General features: G+C 37.6%; 3 protein-coding genes across 4 annotated transcripts in view; 1 reads left to right on the top strand and 2 right to left on the bottom strand.

Annotated features, from left to right (window-relative positions):
* Window positions 1-155, bottom strand: part of GABPA (GA binding protein transcription factor subunit alpha) — a 34,863-nt gene extending 34,708 nt beyond the window's left edge. Inside the window, exon 1 of the mRNA XM_006908240.3 lies at window positions 47-155. The gene's annotated coding sequence lies outside the window, so the exon portion shown is untranslated. The remainder of the gene's footprint in view (window positions 1-46) is intronic.
* ATP5PF (ATP synthase peripheral stalk subunit F6) overlaps window positions 1-9,420 on the top strand; it is a 9,849-nt gene extending 429 nt beyond the window's left edge. Inside the window, exons 2-5 of one of the 2 annotated variants that reach the window (XM_006908241.3) lie at window positions 73-128; window positions 3,677-3,847; window positions 8,584-8,708; window positions 9,241-9,420. In XM_006908241.3, the coding sequence (XP_006908303.1) occupies window positions 3,684-3,847; window positions 8,584-8,708; window positions 9,241-9,278 (327 nt within the window). In that variant the 5' untranslated portion in view covers window positions 73-128; window positions 3,677-3,683 and the 3' untranslated portion in view covers window positions 9,279-9,420. Of the gene's footprint in view, window positions 1-72; window positions 129-151; window positions 275-3,676; window positions 3,848-8,583; window positions 8,709-9,240 lie in introns of those variants that run through there. The other variant, XM_006908242.2, reaches the window with a different exon arrangement.
* Window positions 9,421-16,802: 7,382 nt separating this feature from the next.
* Window positions 16,803-19,306, bottom strand: part of JAM2 (junctional adhesion molecule 2) — a 51,634-nt gene continuing 49,130 nt past the window's right edge. The window contains exons 9-10 of the mRNA XM_006908238.3: window positions 19,168-19,210; window positions 16,803-17,509 (exon numbers count right to left, since the gene is read on the bottom strand). Coding sequence (XP_006908300.1) covers window positions 17,477-17,509; window positions 19,168-19,210 — 76 coding nt within the window. The 3' untranslated portion in view covers window positions 16,803-17,476. The remainder of the gene's footprint in view (window positions 17,510-19,167; window positions 19,211-19,306) is intronic.

Here is a 19,306-nt window from a genome sequence, read left to right as displayed (position 1 = left end):
AAGGAAAGATGGCGGAGGCGCCTCTAGGGGACCCGGAAGCACTTACCCTCCACTTCCTCCTCCTGTTTGCAGTCTGTCTCACCTAGAGCCGTCCGGTCGCAGACTGTCTCCGAGACGCTTCCTGTCCGGTGAGTGTCGACCGACTGAAACGGCGGCCCATAATGCATTGCGATAGCGGGTAGGCGGGTGGGGGCGGGGCCAGGGCCGGAAGTAGAACGGTGGCGGCGGCGGTGGCTGGACTGAGCTCTGGACTGAGCTCTGGACTGAGTGCAAGGTGACTGAGGGGTAGCTGGACTAGCTTAGCCTTTTAGGACCACAATTCTGAGTTTCTTCACGGGGTCTAGGCTGTCTATTACCTTTGCCCTTCAGGAGAGAGCAACTTTCTGTCCCGGGCACCTTCACGGCCTGGTCTGGGGGGGTCATTGCAGACCTCGGTGCTTTTAGGCCTCAAAGTTCGCTGTAGACTCATTATATAACCTTGATAGTACCGCTCTGAGGGCAAACGGGATGGCGCGGATTGCAGGGAGGCGGCGGGGTTGGGGGTTTCATAGACTCGTAGCCCAGCTGTAGCAACTCAAGGTCATGCTCGTGGAGCTGATCTGCAGCCAGGCCTGCCCAATCCCGATGACGCGCGGGCATCGCTCTGAACTGTTTAAAGCAGAACGTGCACCAAAAGAGGGAAAAGGGTGATAGTCTTAAAAGTTCACAACCTAAAAATGTTGATAGTGCTAAAACTTGGTTAGACACCTTTGTTTTACACTCTCTTTTCGAGCACAATCCTACACACCTCAACAACTCCAAGGAACTGGACGCTAACTTGAGGGAGGGGGTTGGGGACAGGCTTATGCGAACACAATAAGGTTTTCCGGAATGAAAAAGAGAGCGAGTCAAGTTAGGTGGCTTGTGAATTTTTAGAAATATGCTTTGAAGAGTCGGCCAAAGAACTAACCTTAGGCTGGTCAGCCATCACTGTAAACAGAACCACGCTCCCTTTGTGCCGTGCTGTACCTTTTTCTTGCTATTGCCTTCCCAGTCTTTTAAAGAATATGCCAAAACCCTGTCATAGGCTTTCATGGCACTACATGGTACTCGAATAGAGAACTTATACCACAGTTGGTATTTTACGCTTGTTTGTGTAATAAGTTGGTATTTTACACTTGTTCTGTGAGCCAGTGGACGGTACACACCACACACTAGATAATTTAATAAGTGGGGGGAAAAATGAAAGAGAATAAAGGAAAAAGAGCAAGTTTTGGTAGTGAGATTATGTGTTCATTTTTTAGACAAGTTGAATTTGAGGGCCCTGTAGAACTTAGGAAGGGATGAGAGCTGTTGAATGTATAGGTTTGGAGTTCAGAAAAAAGACCAAAATTAGAGTGTGATTTGGGAATCAATTCTTAGATGATAGAAATTAGAGTAGTGAAAATGGACTGTACCCATGTTACAGAAAGAATAACATGATTTTTGCAATCAGAAAATTAATTGTGGGAATATGGGCAATTTAGTAACTTATAGACACCTTCCTCTACTTCTTAACAGTAGTGTCAAAAGTGTGCAAAGAGAGACTATATATGGAAGTATTTTACGAAATACTGAGGGCTAAACAAATGTTAGATGACCCTATTGCTGAGTATTAAGTATGTCCTTATATTGCCAGAAGGGAAAATATACCTCGAGTTGCACAATTTATAAAATATATTTATGTCCAGTCAGATTCTGCTTGGACCTGGTATTTATATCTAAACCTCAGTTTCTGTATGTGTAAAATGGGAATGATAATAAGTAGCACCTTAAAGTCATCTGTTGTTTGCTTAAAGTCTCTTTCTCAAGCATTTGTCTCTGATGGGGTATAAGAATGCTATATGATGAATTCTTTAATTTTTTCAAATAGTTTGCATTCTCCCTGGCAGGTGAAGGATATTTTGTTGATTGTAGGATTTCTTTAGGTAGTTTTATATGCTGTTCCGGAGCTTCTCAACTTTGGCACTATTGACATTTTGGACCAAATAATTCTTTGTTGTGAGAGAGCTGTTATTCTTGTTATTATAGGATGCTTGGCAGCATCCTGGTCTTTACCCACTAGAAGTCAGTAATACTCACTTCATTCAGGAAAACCAAAAATGTCTTCAGACATTGCCAAATATCTCTGGAGGACACCCCACCCTATTCGTGAATCACTGTGCTACTCTACTGTCCTCTAGCCTAGTGAATCTTAATCTCTCAGGTGGTAAAGGGCCATTTCTCCTCAACACTTGTGAATACTTTTGAAAAATACAACAAAAATGAATTATCAGAAAAATTAGATGAAATACAAAACAATGAAGACACACAAAATACACTCTAATTTTTATTATTAAATTCAATTGATATAAATTAATTGCTTTAACAATTTCTAAGTACTTATTACCAATTTTTGTATCGCTGTAGACCAGTAACACAATTTTTATACTACTGCTGGTCCGCAGATCACACTTGGAGCAGTAGCAGTATAACTTGATTGGAAATCCAGTATCAGTATGACGATGATTATTGTTATTAGGTAATTTGGGGGGTATGGGGATTGTTAGCATGTCTCAGGTTTTCACTTCAAAGTTTGGACATTTTACCAGGCTATATTGAGGTGTGAATCTTTTATCACTATTTCAAAATAGGGTTTGGTAAGCCTTTTCGCCTTAATACACTATCTCAATCTGAGGGAAATTTCTTCCAATTACTTATAGCCTCCTTATTCCCGTTCTTTTGGAATTCATGTTTGCATATATTTGTCGTAATTTGGAATGTTTTTGCATTTGATTTTTTGAGACATGAAATGATGTCTCAACTGAGAGCATTTTCTAATTTATCTACTGAAATTTTTTAGTTTGAAAATCATGTCTTTTAGCTTCAAGAAGTTGAAGGCCTTGGAAATCTGGAAGTCCTCATTTTTAAAAATCAAGCTTTTATGTCCTTTACAAATTCTCTTTTACTGATGAGTTCGTACTGTTTGTTTTCCCCTCTTTTTTGGTAGATTCTCTTGGGCTGCTTGCTCTTTTTCCTTGCTGGTTCTTTTGGACTTAAAGATTTGGTTGTTACTGAATGCCTTGAATCTTGCAGTTCTAACAGGCACTTCAGTTTCTCCTCCTGTGGGTCTGCCAAGTAGAAACTTTCAGGCTATTAATCCTGGGCTGAAGCAGCTGTCTTCGATGTCCCTGCCCAGCTAGAGGGCAGGGACATCGGAGACAGCTGCTTCAGCCCAGGATTAATAGCCTGAAAGTTTCTACTTGGCAGACCCACAGGAGGAGAAACTGAAGTGCCTTGAGAAAAGGCAATTTACTAACATCCTAGCTTGACCGTTTCCTCTGGTCCAAGACTTACGTTCATGGAGAAGAAACACCCATCCTATATGTAGTGCTTTCTGCATCTAACCATAGTGGATCCACACACAAGGTCTGAGTTCTAATGGCTCCTAGGTCCCAGGGCATTTTGGTTAAGAAGTAAAAACATGCCATGAAGAATGGAGAGGGAAATAGAGCTATGGTCAGGTAACTGTTCTTAGTATTCACTGAGTTCTAATATGCTTTAAGTTCTGAAGCAATTAATACAATTAGATTCCCACTATATGATATATTTAGAGGTATTTTATAATTACATACATGTTAAAGTATATTAACATTCTAGTGCTTGTTTTCAATAACAGAATCACCATGATTCTTCAGAGGCTCTTCAGATTCTCCTCTATCCTTCAGTCTGCAATCTCAGTCCATTTGAGGAGGAATATTGGTGTTACAGCAGTGGCATTTAACAAAGAACTTGATCCTGTACAGAAACTCTTCGTGGACAAGATTAGAGAGTATAGAACTAAGCGACAGTAAGTGGGTAGATAATCAACCATGGTATAAATATTTAAAGTATGTAAATTTCGAGATGGTAATTAAAAAATTACTTGGTGTTTGAAACTGTCTGAGACCACTGAGCTGAACCTTGACATACAGGTTCATAAGGTGCTCTAAAAGAAGGAGCAAAGATCTTGAATTTTTTTTAAGTCACAAATTTTGTCTTTTTTATATGGGTTCTAAGGGAGAATCCTGTTATATCTTGTCATATTAGACATATCCTTATTATAACGCCATTTATTATAAACTAGAATCAATTCATGGAAGTATATAAGATCTTGTAAATCATTTTGGGTCTAAACAGTGGTTTCCCCTTCTGTGGTTCCAGTTACCTGCGTTCAACCTCCATCCAAAGGTGTTAAATAGAAAATTCCAGAAATATACAGAAATATAAAAATATAAGTTTTAAATGTCATGTCATTCTGAGTTCTGAGATGAAATCTTTCACTGCGCTGATCTGTCTGGCCTGGGATGTGAATCATCCCTTTGTTTAATGTATCCATTCTGTGTATGTTACCTGCCAGTCAGTCACTCAGTAACCATCTCCGTTATTAGGTCGGTTATCAGAGGGAGAGAGAGGGAGGGAGGGAGAAAGATCATGTTCACATAACTTTTACTACAGTATTTTGTTGTAATTGTTCTATTTGATTATTGATGTTAATCTCTTACTATGTAATTTTTAAATTAAACTTTATTGTAGGTATATATGTATAGAAAAAACATAGTAAATATAGAGTTCAGTTTTATCTTCAGTTTCAAGCATCCACTGGAGATCTTAGAATGTATTCCCTGCATATAACGGAACAACTGTATTTGAAAACTTAAACCCCTTAGACATTGATTAGCCTTAAGTCATTAAACTAATTGGGGGGAAAAACATATAATCAAAATATTCTAACTCAATTTAGTGCCATTTCTGTGACATCGTGATTTAGGGGAAATAGTAAACATAACTTTTTTTTTAATGCTTTTTCCATACTTATATATTTCTGGGAATATCAAAAGACCGAAGAGTCTGAAACGGTATAAAACAAGTCCAGGAAAATCATGATTACAGGTCTGAAACGGTATAAAACAAGTCCAGGAAAACGGTATAAAACAAGTCCTTAATGAAGGCCTTGAAAATCCAGGAAAGCCATACAGTTTTAGAGATGAATGATGACCTTAGCCATCATCAAGTTCAACCCCTAAACCTTTGGAAAAGGTTTATAATTTAATAATTTGATTTTTTTAGTTTTATTTTTAAGTATTTAGTTGTCTCCCATGTGTAAAACACTGGGCTAGCAATTGTGGTGGGCCATAAAGAAAGAAGCCACACTATATTTCCACAATATTCTTAATATCTGCTAGAGATAGAAAGCTTGTAAGCAAGTAAATACACTCTAAGATAAAATGAATTAGATGCTGAGATATCAGGACATTCAGGTGTTTGGGTAGTTCATAGGAAAGAAAGCTCCTTTCTAGTTGTAGGCATTTTAGAGGGTGTCTTGGAAGAGTGACTGTTTTGTCTTGGATTTGAAGGCAGTGTTTGAGGTCATTTATCCCTCTTGAGAATTTCATGGACAGCTATGGATCATTGTCCTAGTTTAAAAAAAAAAAAAAAAAGAATTTACTCACAATTTTGCTTATAGTTTGAGAGGGTTCTCAGACCCACAGAGGTCATCAATAGACACACCCAGGAGTCTACCCAAAGCTACGAACAATTGGTGTTTAGATAAGATTGGACAGATCAGTGGGGGTGGGAGGAGAATATCTTTTAGGAGGAAAGAATGGTAGTGTGAGCTAAGGCATGAAAACTAGAAAGCATTTTTGGGAAATTGTGTAATGCTATTTCCCAGGACTGTAGGGTATATGAGGAGTGTGGGGGGTGGGTAAGCATAGAATGGGGTTAGAATGAGGGGTTAATGAAGGCCTTGATTATAGACTGGACAATTAAGATATTATATGAAAGCCATTTACGAGACATTAAAGGTTTTTGAGCAGGATGTTGGGGTGAAACGAGACTATTCTGTATTAGGAAGATAATTTTAATCACAGTGTATTGGGAAAATTGGAATGAGAAAAGGAGGAAAACATGTTAGAAAAGTGTAATAATCTAAGCATTGGTTGATGAGCACCTTGTCTTTACGGCAGTGAGAATATAAAAATGACAGGGTCAAGACACAGACTTTTGAGACTAGGCAGCTAACAACATGGTTTTGTCATTACCAAAACCAAGGAGCGGGGAGAGTGAACGAGTTAAAATGAAGAGATTGCTATGAAACTCGCAGCAACCTTATTGATTTATCTACATTTTATATATTAGAAAACTAAGGCTAAAAGGTTAAAATTTGCCTAAAATCACACTATTTAGTAAGTGGGTGTTGGAGAATTTGAGTGTCTTCTGTCTGGAGGTGTCAAGGCATCATAGTATTGATGCTGTTTGCACCTCAGCTGTCCTTGAAGCCTGTCGTATAAGAAGTCAGTCCTTTGGTATACCTAAATCTAAGGAGTCTAGCTCATTCATTTGTGTGGATGAGCTAGACTCCTTACAATAGCATGGAGAAGTGTTCTGAACATGGATGCTGGGCCAGAATCCAGCTCCGCCACTTATTAGCTCTATGATGTTGGGCAGGTTATTTAACTTCTGTATTCAGACTCCTCATGTGTAAAATGGGGATGATGGTAACAGTACCTGTTTCAAAATGAAGTGGTTCAGTAAATTAGCATGCCCAATATTTGTTAAGTGAAATAAACAAATCTCCCTTGAGTGTCCTACTTTGTTCTCGTCACCAGGCTAGAGCCTGGGGATATACTAATAAATAAGGTGGGCTGGGAGAGACTTATAGTCAGTTGAGGAGGTAGATGATTCCTGGCCCTTTTTTATCATGGGTACATATTAAAGTTGTAACAGCCATCATCTATCAGTGACCGGTATATTGATGAAACTGGCTGGGTCTTTTCAAAACAGTTTCTAAAGCTTGTGGATCCCAGAACTGGAAGGCAATCATCAAAATATCTGGTAGAAGTCTCTATCAATTGCACTGTATATTTCAATAGCTATTATTCACATGAGACTATTCAAATTCTAATTAATTATAATTAAGTTTAAATAAAAATTCAGTTTCTCAGTCACCTTAGCCATATTTCTAGTGCTCACATATTCAATAGCACAAATAGAGAGCATTTCTATCATCACAGAAAGTTTTATTGCACATGCCGATCAGAAGAAAATTGGGTCCATGACAAGAAATATTAATAAATTTCCTTTTCCCATTTGCCCCAAGATAACTTGCAGATTACAGTCTTAACTTTACCCCCAAAGTTTGCCGTGAAATATCTCGCTTATATGATTATTTTTGCACTGCTCTGGTATATTGATAGTCTCTGAAACAAATGACATCGATCTATTTATGGCATTTAGTAGTTCAATCACTGAAAATGTCAGATCCTAGAAATGGCATTCCTACGTGAGCTGCACTTTTTTTTCTAAATAGGAAAAGGGTTGAATTTAGATCTGTCTCTAAATTTAGATCTATTTTTTTGTGGAAATCCTGTAACATTAAGACCCTGTACCTTTATTATAGGCATGTGTAGAAATATTACTACCCTTGCTGGAATTTTCACTTGTAAATTTTTTGTTTATTGTTCATTGATATGCAGGCAGTAACAGCATGACAAACACAGAAGAATTTGTGCAAAGATTTAAGTAAATGTAATTGACCCCATTGCTATATTTATCTTCCCAGAGCACAACTCTACTAATTTTGTCATTTTATTTCTTAGCAAATAAAATACAAAACTAGGCTTAACATTGCAGGCCTCCTGTGATTTGCGTCCTGCTGGCTTTTCCATCTTGACCGCTTAATGTTCTCCACACATATTCAATTCTTCATCATCTCTGTATCTTTGCTTTTTCAGTCTTAGATTGTCTCAAAATAAAAATCTGACCCAAATGCATGATTTGCCACAAATGCCACTTTGTTAAAATGAAATTTTTCTGATTAGATTAGCAAAAGTGCTTTCAACTTGAGTAGCTTTTTGTTAAACTGTCTTTGAAGCTTGTCACATGATTCTCTTACAGCATAAATGTTTATAAACATGTTAATTTTTTCTTCTAAATGGCACAACTTCTGAGGATAGGAAATCATTTGCTTCTTTGTTAGGCCCCTATTATAGAGACTTAAAGTTACTAAGATCTTTTAAAAGCCATTTAGTGGTAGCTGATTTAAATCAGGTAATAAGAATAAGTAGCATGAATGTTCACTATGTGCCCGGCACTATGCTAAGTGGTACATATTAGGTGGAACCTTGAGTTTTAGATGTGAAACAAGTTTAGAGTGCATCCTGCATTGCTCCGTTGATGCAGTTACTAAATTGCAGAACTGACATTCAAGCAGAAGTAGTCATCGACTCCAGAGTCGATGGACATAGTCATTCCTCCTCGTTGCAGCTTAGACCCCGAGGGATGCTGACTTAAAAAGTGTCCTTGATACCAGAAACCCTTGACTGGTAGAGGTGTGTTTAAATTTGTCTTACATTTATGTGAAACCTCACATTAAAATAGTTTGAATTGAAATTCAAGTGGAAATACTTATTTTCTTTTGGCAAAGTCTGTATTTCCCCTATGTGAGTATCTTTAAAAGGTCTACTGAAACTTGATGGTGAAAAGTAATTTTGGTTTTGTAAACTAGTGCAGAAAATGAGTTTTTACTCGATCCTTTACACACAGGTCATCTGGAGGACCTGTTGACGCTGGCCCCGAATATCAGCAAGATTTGGAGAGGGAGCTTTTTAAGCTTAAGCAGATGTTTGGTAAAGCAGACATGAATGCGTTTCCTAACTTCAAATTTGAAGGTGAGTCTCGTTAATCATTCTTGTGGGAGATCATTTTAAGTGGAAAATATATACACTTTTTAAAACTTACTTGGATTGTTTAGAGGATTAAATGATAATATGTGAATTTTTTAGGACAGTGATGTATGTGTGGGAAGCTCTGGGATAAATGTTTGGCATTGGTATAGAAGATCAAATAATATGTGGGTCTGAAATCAAACTCCCTGATCTTGAATCCTGACAATGTCACTTAGGAACTGTGTGATCTTAGATAGTTAACTGATGCCTATTTCTCATCTGACATTTGGAGAGAATATCTTCCTTATGTGGCTGTTGTAGTTAAGTGATACATGTAAAGTCAGTTAATAGTTTGGCTCATAGTAGGTGCTAAATAAATCTTTAGCAATTTAATATTTCCATGTAGATGTTTGAAAACAGTAGATATTCACTAAAACAAAATCAGAAGATTGATGAGTTAAATATTGATGCCTTCTCGGTAATGCATTTTATTACAGTGTGGCTAAGCTTGAACCTTTTTATTTTCTCTTCTTAGATCCCAAATTTGAAGTCTTTGAAAAGCCCCAGTCCTGAAGAAATAATGTAAAATTTATTTGGTAATTTGTCCTAGATAAGTTGTACAGCTGATCAGAAGCTATCAGAATAAACATACCTTTCACAACTGTCAAATGTTCTTTTAATTCTGATTCCAAATAAATTATTCGATGATGTGGGATGTAGGCTTGAGTGTATTGAGTTCTGTGGTTCAGCATAGTTTTTAAATCTTCCTTTTTGGTGTTAACGAAGCAGATGGAGAACTTGGGTAAACTGGGCACAACCTGCCTATAACCTGGCGACTGTCCTCAGTGTGCAGGCATCCTTTCCACTGTGCAGACTCTGCTGTCTCAGGGGGCTGCCTGACCGGGGTGTCTGCCACGGAAGGCATTACATCCACGTGTGACGAAACGGTTTATGAGTCCTTTATCACAGCTTCTTCAGGAAACTAAAGTGTAATTTTGACTATGTACAGGAATATCCATTGTGTTTTAACTTCCATCTCCTCAAATATTAAATGCTTTTATCCCAGTAACCTAGGTCTTTCCTATTCCCTTACAGTTTGTGGTCACAGTTTCTTACAGTGCTATGTAGATAGAGGAGGGAAAGCTGGCAGCCAGTAGGGAGGAAGGTCTACAAAGGAACTCTGAAAGATTAAAGTTGTATGTACGTGTTTTCCCAAGTGTAGGAGGATCCAGCAGATATGTCCTGGATACATGGCATAGCAAGCACATCAAAATTTCAGTAACCGTAGATAGCTGTCACATTTTTTTAAAAAAGAAACAGCCGTGCCTTTTTATGTCTAACAATCTCTGACTTGTGTCAATAAATACGGGCCTTAATATGACTTCAAAGGTTTTCTTTAAAAATATAAAGTCAAAAAACAGCCTTTATGAGGAATAGATTTTTACTCTGATGTGCCACACTAGCTGAAGTCAAACCTACTGAGGAATATACCTTTTTCAAAAGATCTACAACTATTTCCTAGTGGTATATGTAGGAAGAAATAGCCCAGTTTTCTTCAAAGGAAGCTTAAGCAATGACAGTTCAGTTGAACTACTTTTATTTAACTGTAGGTGCTGATATAGAATTTGATGTTTAATTATAGCACAATGTAAAGGTAATTGAGGAAGTCTAGTTGCTCAGGTCCTTTCTCTAACCCCCGAACCCACCTGTGGCAGGCGAGCGGCCTGGCGTCAGCAGTGCGACTGCCAGTCAACAGAAGGACCGACCCTTTCAGCGCATGTTTCATCTTTTTCCCTTTCTCCCCTACTCAGTTTAGTTGACTTTTACCTTTTATAATCTCACATCTATTTTTCTCATACACATTTTTTCAAAAATCTCACAGCTATTTAGGGTTTGCTTGTTTATTACAAATGACCTCAACTTTCTAGGCTTTTAGCTATTTAAATTTAGTTTTCCTCCCTCGCTTGGTATAATGGGCTGAATTGTGTTCCCCTAAAATTCATATGTTGAAGTAGAAATCCCCAGCACCTAACAATGTGATTATATTTGGAGATAGGATTAAGTTAGAATGAAGTCATTAGGGTGCGCTAGAATCCAATCTGGTGTCCTATAAGAGGAAATTTGAGTTGAGGAAAGGTACAGAGAACTGGAAGGGGCCATGTGTCTGAATTATCTAGTGCTGCCTTTAATAATAATAACCAAAGAAGGCCATTTAGTGTAGTTTTTTTTGTTTGTTTTTAGCCATTACTGTCTGATTGCTGCCCTTGGTTTAGCAGGCCTATAAATGCTGGCTTTCTCTAGTTAGGTGCTGCATGCATGAGTTCTTGGGGGCTCTGTGGGCTAGGAGGTCTCCCCATTATACAAATTACCTTAAATGGGAGGTCCACTCCAACCCCATCTCTTCCAAACTTCCCTCGGCTCCCACTCTAATGGTACAGTTCAGTCTCTTGTTTCAGATGTTTGCTCTCAAGGAGACACTGGCAAGTAGCCTCAAGTCCAGCTACTTTGAAAGATACCTACTTAACCACAGGAAACATAACCTCGACCTAAGAAGTCATGGGTAGATGGGTGCTTCACCATTTCTCCTGATGTCTTCCTTGGTATCTTTTTCCAACCCTTGTTCACTCTGCTCACATGACTCTTTCCTTGGCAGGTACCTTCAACTTTTGCAAGTGATTCTCTAAAATTCTGCCTTGGGGGTGAGTTGGGGAGTAGAAGTTCTCACAAGTTTGACAAATTTACTGCCTCACACAATTTGGACAATTCTCTCCATTCCTCCCCACTCCCAATCCATCCATACTTCAGTTGACATGGAGGACTTGTTTGGTGGGATAAAGGGGAGATGACGGGTCATGATTTCAGGGTAGCACCACTGTCTCTTCATGAACATAGAAGGGGATCTTTATACCCAAATTATGTTTTTCTTTAGAAAGTGGAACACTTGTCTTCAGCCTTTAGGCAACAGAACAAGTCTCAACATTATTACATGAATATACCTTTATGTATAAAACTTTCCTCATTCTCTTTGCTATGTGTTCCTAAAATTTAGCCAGTTTTCAAAAATTATTTTTCTACAATTGACATTATATTAATTGCAGGTATACATCATAGCGATTATATATACCTTAGGAAGTGTGCACCCCAATAAGTCTAGTACCCATCTGACACCATACATAGTTACTACGATATTGCCTATATTCCCAATGCTGTACTTGATGTCCCCATGACTATTTTTATAACAGGCAATTTGTTCTTCTTAATCTCTTTCACTTTTTTCACCCAACCCTCTCAACCCCCTTCCCATCTGGTGGCCATCAATTTGTTCTTTGTATCTATAAGTTTGTTTCTGTTTCATTTGTTCATTTATTTTGTTTTTTAGATTCCACATGTAAGCAAAGTCATACAGTATTTGTCTTTCTCTGTCTGATTGATTTCACTTAGCACAATACCCTCTAGGTCCATCCCTGTTGTTGCAAACAGTTAAGATTTCATTCTTTTTCACAGCTGAGTAATAGTCCGTAGTATATATGTACCACATCTTTATCCATTCGTCTTTTGATGGACACTTAGGTTGTTTCCATATCGACTATTGTAATTTAATGCTGCAATGAACATAGGGGTGCATATGTCTTTTCAAATTAGTATTTTGGATTTCTTTGGATTAATACCCAGAAGTGGAATTGCTGGGTCATAATAGTTCTAATTTTTCATTTTTTTTCAGTGGCTTTTTTTTTTCGTTGTAAAATATACATAACAAAATTTGCTGTTTTAACCATTTTAAGTGTGCATTTCAGTGGCATTAACTACATTTGCACTCTCATGCAGTCATCACCAATAACCATCTCCAGAATATTTTCATCATTCCAAACAGAAACTCTGTACCCCTTAAACAATAACTTGCCATTCCTTCCTGTCCCCTGAGTCTGGTAACTGCCATTCTGCTTTCTGTCTATGAATTTGCCTGTTATAGATACTTCATTAAGTAGAGTCATTCAATATTTGTCCTTTTGTGTCTGGCTTCTTTCACTTAGCATAATGTCCTCAGGGTTCATCCATGTTGTAGCTCACATCAGAATGTCCTTTTTTAGGCTAAGCAATACTCCATTGTGTGCATATAATACATTATGTTAATCCACACATCTGTGAATGGGCATTCGGGTTGTTTCCACTTCCGGCTATTGTGACTAATGCAGGACCTCTGTACTGTTTTCCATAGTGGCTGTACCAAGTTACAATCCCACCTACAGTGCATGAGAGTTCCCTTTTCTCCACATTCTCACCAACACTTGTTTGTTCATTTATTGATGCTAGCCATTCTGACAGGTGTGAGGTGATATCTCCTAGTTTTGATTTGCATTTTGCTGATTAGTGATGTTGAGCATCTTTCTGCTCTTGGCCATTGAAAAAAAAAGTTTCTTGCCAACAGCAACTTCAATCTAATTAACAGAAGTTAGGATGTGAGTTTGAAAATGAAAAACTAAATGGCAGGGGCAATTTTAGGAATCCAACTTTGGATCATAGAAAATCTCAGTTTTTACACCATCTTTAAGAAGCACTGAAAAGCACATTCAATGTTGAAAACATAAATTAAAGGTTTAAAACAGTCTGTTCTCAATCTTAGAGAAGTTAAATAGGTCCTTTGTTAACACAACTATTCATTTGTTTTGAGAGCATTTTCTTAGAAAGTATAAAGACATTTTATACCCTAGTATATCTTAGTACATTTTTTCAAATGTACTAAACCCGGTCAAATAAAAATATGGAATATATTAAAAAGTAATAAACAAGATTAAATAGAAAGTATCAACAAATAAGAGTTTATAGTTTACCCTGAATTTCCTGACCAGTTATTACTATCTTTTTTTTTTTGGTTATTACTATTAAAAGTGTTCCAAACTCTTATAGAACAAGAAACAAAGAATGGGAAATTAAATTTTAAAACCTGAAAATTGGAAAAATATTTAAGATCTTTTTAAGAACTAAGTGAAAATGGATGCCTAATAAGTAAAAGGAGTAGAATAAGAAAAATTTCTGTCTAGCCTTAATTTATGGAGCAATAATTCATGTAACTTTGCATAATAAATGAACTGGATTATAATAACTGCAGAATACAATATTTTATTAATATCCTAACTAAACCTATGGAGAAATTTTTTCAATAAATATTCTTTAAATTGCCCTTTCATAAATGTTCTTTGAGTTTAAAAAAATAATTCAGCATTCATTAGCTACTGTCTGGGAGGCTCTGAATTCTGGGATAAAAAGTTTAGACTAATAGACTATGTATAAAAAAGAATGAAAGGTTTTTAGCATAGGGGTGGGAAAAAAGGGAGTTGACATTTTTTAAGAGAGTAGTCTGGCAGCAAGTGACTGATGTGAGGAAGGGAGAGACTAGAGGGCAAAGGAGCCTTTAGAACAGGAGATCGAAACTGACTCAGAGAGAGTACTTGAGGGAGGACGATCCCAGAAGGTCCTAGAAGACAAAAGGTGAAATAGTAACAGAAGCCTGAGATGAAAAGTTGTGACAATCATAAAATGCACTAAAGAGTGAAGTCAATGAATGAACGGGAAGTAAAAGATGGGGAGATTTAGCAATAGGAAGGGTGGTGGTGGTAGTGATAGAATTCAAATGGATTCATCATGTATTCTTCAACATTTTATAAAAGATTAGAGAGCTGGGCATCTGTGGTGAGGGGAGAGTGGATGAGAATGAAATGTCCCACCATGGCATTTGGACTGGGTAGGGGAGAAAGGGAAGACAGGAAGATGTTATAGGCTGTGAGGCTGGGGAGGGGCAGCTGGGCCAGAGATTACTAAGGATGAAGGGAAGGTGTAGTACCAGAGAAGAATTTGAGAATTTAATAGAAAAAATGTTGGAGGCAGAGAAAAAACATCTTGCCTGAAACATCTTGGGTCAGATGGACCTGGGTCATGTAGACCGATTCCTTCCTTAGCTCCATGAACCTAGCAGTCACTGATGCTCAGCCTCAGTTTCTTCATCTGTAAAATTATGACACTGCCCACTTTCTAATATCGTTGAGCTGAGATTTTATACACCCTCTTCTCCATCCGCCCCCACTCTGACATAAAGTGTTCAATAAATACCTGTGGCCTTTTTATTTTCAGAGCATTTTTTTTTTCAGTGTTTGAGAGATTGGCAGACATCCAGATTGAGAGATGAGATTCTAATCTCAAGATTCTAATCTAAAGAGCTAGCCCTGTAGCTACCGATGGTAAGAGGGTGTAGTTTCCTGGATTTTACTGAACAATAGGTCGATGACTCTTCCCCTGCACTGTTTAAAAAGTTTAACAAGTTCAGCTATTTTTATTAATGTAAACTTTAATAAAACCATCTGCGAGATAAAGGATTTTTTTTTGCAAAGCTGTATTGAAAAACAACCACTTGTTCCAGATATAGTTAGGTTAAACTTTCAACTAAAAATAAATTAAACCTACATACAACAGCAACGATAATAATTAAAACAAAACAAAACTTGCTATTAAGGATTCTAGAGCCCGAATCCTACAGCACAACTTCACTGTAGAAAAATAAAATCAAATGCTCTAAAAATTATGAGATTTTACCAATCGCTACTGAAGTCCTTCAAATAAAAGCAATTGAAGAAAAAAAAAAAACACGCAAGCCCAGACACAAGTGGATATACTTTTAATAATTGGAAAGTGAGTGCTCAGTACTCTATCCTTTGTGAGAAAGCATTCTTCACACGATTTTTATTTAGCTGTATACAATATTTTAAGATAATATGTAATATTTGACAAAGTGTTAGATGCTAACACTGCATAAGGTGAATCCTCTAGCCTGTGTGGCTTAGAACCTTTTCATCTATTTGTAGAGCTAAGGCACTGCTTATTTTTTCCCCGCAAAATGGACTTGTCATTTATAGTGCAGTTGATCTTGCATGTTGGTAGCTATGTTTAAAGAGGCATCTTTGAGACTCATATATCCCCTTGGCACTTGGTAATGAAAGAAGAAAGCATTACCCAAACAAAGCAAATCAAAGGATGGGTAACATTAAGCATAATTTCTACAAACCTTATAGTTTTGTTTTTTTTTTTTCCATGCTTCACCATCAGGAGTTGGGAAACTGAATGTAGGCCAAATCCTGTCGTGACTGTTGTTTTGTAAATAAAGTTTTATTAGAACACAAACATAACCACTCATGTGTGGCCACTTCTGTGCTACAATGGCAGAGTTGAATAGTTATAAAGGACCTTATGGCCTGTGTGACTTAAAATTCCTACTATCCAACCCTTTACAGAAAGTGTTTGAAGGAGACTGGTGAGAAGCATTCAATGCCACAGACAAGTGTGCGGGGGCAGCCTGACAATAGGTATCTTCCCAGTGACCTGGTGTCCAGGCACAGGTTAGATACTCAGTGAGTGCTTAATCCATTTGTCCAGCGAATCCTGAGAATTTGCTTTGCCTATTGGCCAGAAAGAATAGACTCTTTTAAAAGCAGCTTAACCGTGTTCAAAGTTGTCAAAGGTAGCAAGTGACCTTACCATCCAGATTTGCCCAAAACTAGAAATGCTCTAAACGTATTTTGTTTTTAATGTGAATAATCAAAACAAGTTATAGATAATTATTCTTTTAACATGGACTAACTGACGTTACTATTAAACTGACCATTGGAATTTTCACTCTGTTACACTAGCTGGAGGCCCTTGTGATTAATCAGTGGAGACCCCAGATGATTAGACCTTTTTCATTTCAGCCACTGTTTCTCCTCTTTGAAGCAAGAAGGATGCCAAGGCAGGGAGTCACAGTGAACTCCTCCGACTCATCTTACTTGTCAGACAGCCACTCCTCTCCTTCGTATCCCCGGCTTTGTGATCAGCAGAATTGACAATACACTGATGATGAGAGCAAGGAACTTGGCCCAGTCCAGGATTTCCCTGCATGATTTTTAGAGATGTGAAGTTAGCATCCTGAAGGGAAGGGGATCTGCAGGGTTCTGTATGTAGGTAGGCTCCAGGGGCAAGTTCTGATGTCAAGGTCAACTGATCCTCTACAGAGTGGTCTTAGGGGTAGGAAAAAGAAACAAGCAGCTCTGGGCGTAAAATAAAACACTTGGGTTTGACTCTCAAAATTATGTTTAATGAAGAAATCAATGGCACACGCCAGGTGAGTGAGTTCTGGTCGTTAGGTATTTTTCTTCATGTTGTTTTTGGTTCTCAGAAATGGAAGTAAACACGAGGTGCAAATCCTTGGGCATAAGACCCACTCCCGCTACCTCCCTCCTGGGGATATAGTCATGATAAATGAGCAGCAGAATAAGGATTGTATTAGGGGAGAAAAGAGGATTTGGGTGGAAATGAGACCAGTTTCCTTTTGCATCTGTCAGAGTATTTTCTGAACCCTCTAAATCAGACTCTTGCACAGAGGGTGCTTGCGGTTTACATTTGCATGTTCTGTGGATTAATTTCACAATGAATATATGGTATATTTTAATAACTTTCTCTAGAAGTTAGGACATTAACATTTCACAAACCTCAGAATGTTACAGAGTATTTTGTTTCTTTTAACTTAGTCCAGACACAAGAAGCCAGACTATATTTCAGGTGCTGACACAACTATTTGTTTAAAATAACAATTTCAAGTGATTTAGCAGTCATAAAAGTTATAATGAAATACCAATTTCATCTTGCCATGAACCTCTTTGTAAATGTAAGACAAAGCAGAGTTTTATAATCTTTTAATAACTTGTGTAACAACTGTGGTTTTGGTGTATCTCAAAGGTGGAATTCTTTTAAATTATAAAGGATTTTGTATGCTTGAAATCCTAGGAAAAGAAAGAAAAACCAAGTTGAAATATAATGTATTAATTCATAATTAAAGAAATATATATATCTTATGAGCATAAAGCTATATCTGCTATGGGAATCTTACAGGTACAAACCAGCTTATATTTAACTAAATCTATTTATGGGGAATTAAATGATTAAATAGTAGGAGACACAGTCTTTGAAACTTGGCCTACAGAGTAAAGAATTAGGAGTGGAAACTAGAGCAGGGAAAATCTTGTTTGCTAGAGGTGATCTACTGGTACCTAGTGGGTAGCAAGTGGTGAGGGGCGCTGCTAAGACTTCTCCAATGCACAGGACGCAAACAAAGTCCCCCACAACAAAGAGTTATGTGGAATTATAAGACTTCATTATATAACAATTATAAGAAATTGTCATTTCTTACATAAATTCTTACATATGAAATATAAGACAACGTCAGTAGAGCCAAGGCTGAGAAGCCCTATTCTACGGCAAAACAAAGTTGGAGACTCTAGCTCTCAACTGATGAGAGCAACAGAGGCAAATAAAGAAAAAGGAAAAGTTCTTTGGCCTCATCCACAAAGTGTTTCTAACTGGTGGGACGAGTTTATTTTATTCCACATTCTAGAAGTATTTTCCACAATTGTGGAATTACATATTGCTTATCTGCTAATTAAAGAATAAAATGCTTTCAGTGTAGTAAACTGGAAAATAAAGTGACTCCTGTGACAGAACCTGAAGTAGACAATTTTTTAAGTTTTTGACAGAAAAAACTCTATAAAGCAGTATGTGGATCTTCAACATCGGGGTCCATCAGAATCAGTTAAATGTTTAAATTATTGATGTCATGCCTCATCCCACTGTAGTAAAAGGAAATTTAAGAGAATCTCTGCTAAGGAATTCAGAGAACCTGCACCCCACTTCTCAAGAAAAGGCTTAGGCCTTTAAAAAAATTGGAACCCCACTCCCAACTATATTCCTGAAAAATAATCTAGAAGGTTGAATATCCATCCAAAGAGCTACATAATCTGAGCAATTATGGTATTTACTGCTTCACTGTAGGGTTTACAAAAGCAAAAGTAAGGCAGGGTCCAAATGTCTAAACTTTGTTCCCACAACCATCTGACCTAGATAATAACTGCATCTTTTCAAGGATTTCTGAGACACTACTTTCAGCAAGAGCAGATGATAACCCTGTTCTGAAAATGTTTAAGTGCTTTGAAGAACCAAAGGACAGTCCTGGCATCCGGGTCTGCAGAAGCGGTCTGCAGAAGCGATCTGCTTGGTCCAGCTGACAAAAATCAAGGTACCTGGGTGGGAGCTGGGCTACTATAAACCTTTGAGAACTTGTATATTAATTTCCTCATCTATAAAACAGAGCTGAAAATGCCAGACCTAATGATACTAAGAGGCTGACTAATAAGAGAAAACATCATGAGAAAAAATAATGGAATGGTAAAGCCGCTTTGCTCTACAAATGCTGGCCGACTTTATTATGCCATCCCAGAGAGGGAATGGAAGCTAATGTTCATTTAGCTCCTCCTAAAGACCAGTGGTAGACACTCGTACAAAGTACATTATAAGTGAAAACCCATCACTTCCGTACAATTACTTCATTTCCTTGCCCTATTCCCTAAAAACATCCATTTTATAAATATGCTTTAAAAATACTCACATTTTCACTCATTGTAGTGCTTTTAGATGCAGAACCACTCTTCCTGTTTGTGGAATATAAAAAACAATATTTACTACATTATCACTTCCAACATATCCTCTTTCAGTTAAGGTTACCTCCATACACTTTCTCAGCAGGA

Source organism: Pteropus alecto, unplaced genomic scaffold (assembly GCF_000325575.1).
Source record: "Pteropus alecto unplaced genomic scaffold, ASM32557v1 scaffold81, whole genome shotgun sequence".
Taxonomy (NCBI): domain Eukaryota; kingdom Metazoa; phylum Chordata; class Mammalia; order Chiroptera; family Pteropodidae; genus Pteropus; species Pteropus alecto.
The sequence above is the reverse complement of the archived record's forward strand: the minus strand, read 5'-3'. Positions and strand labels throughout refer to the sequence as shown.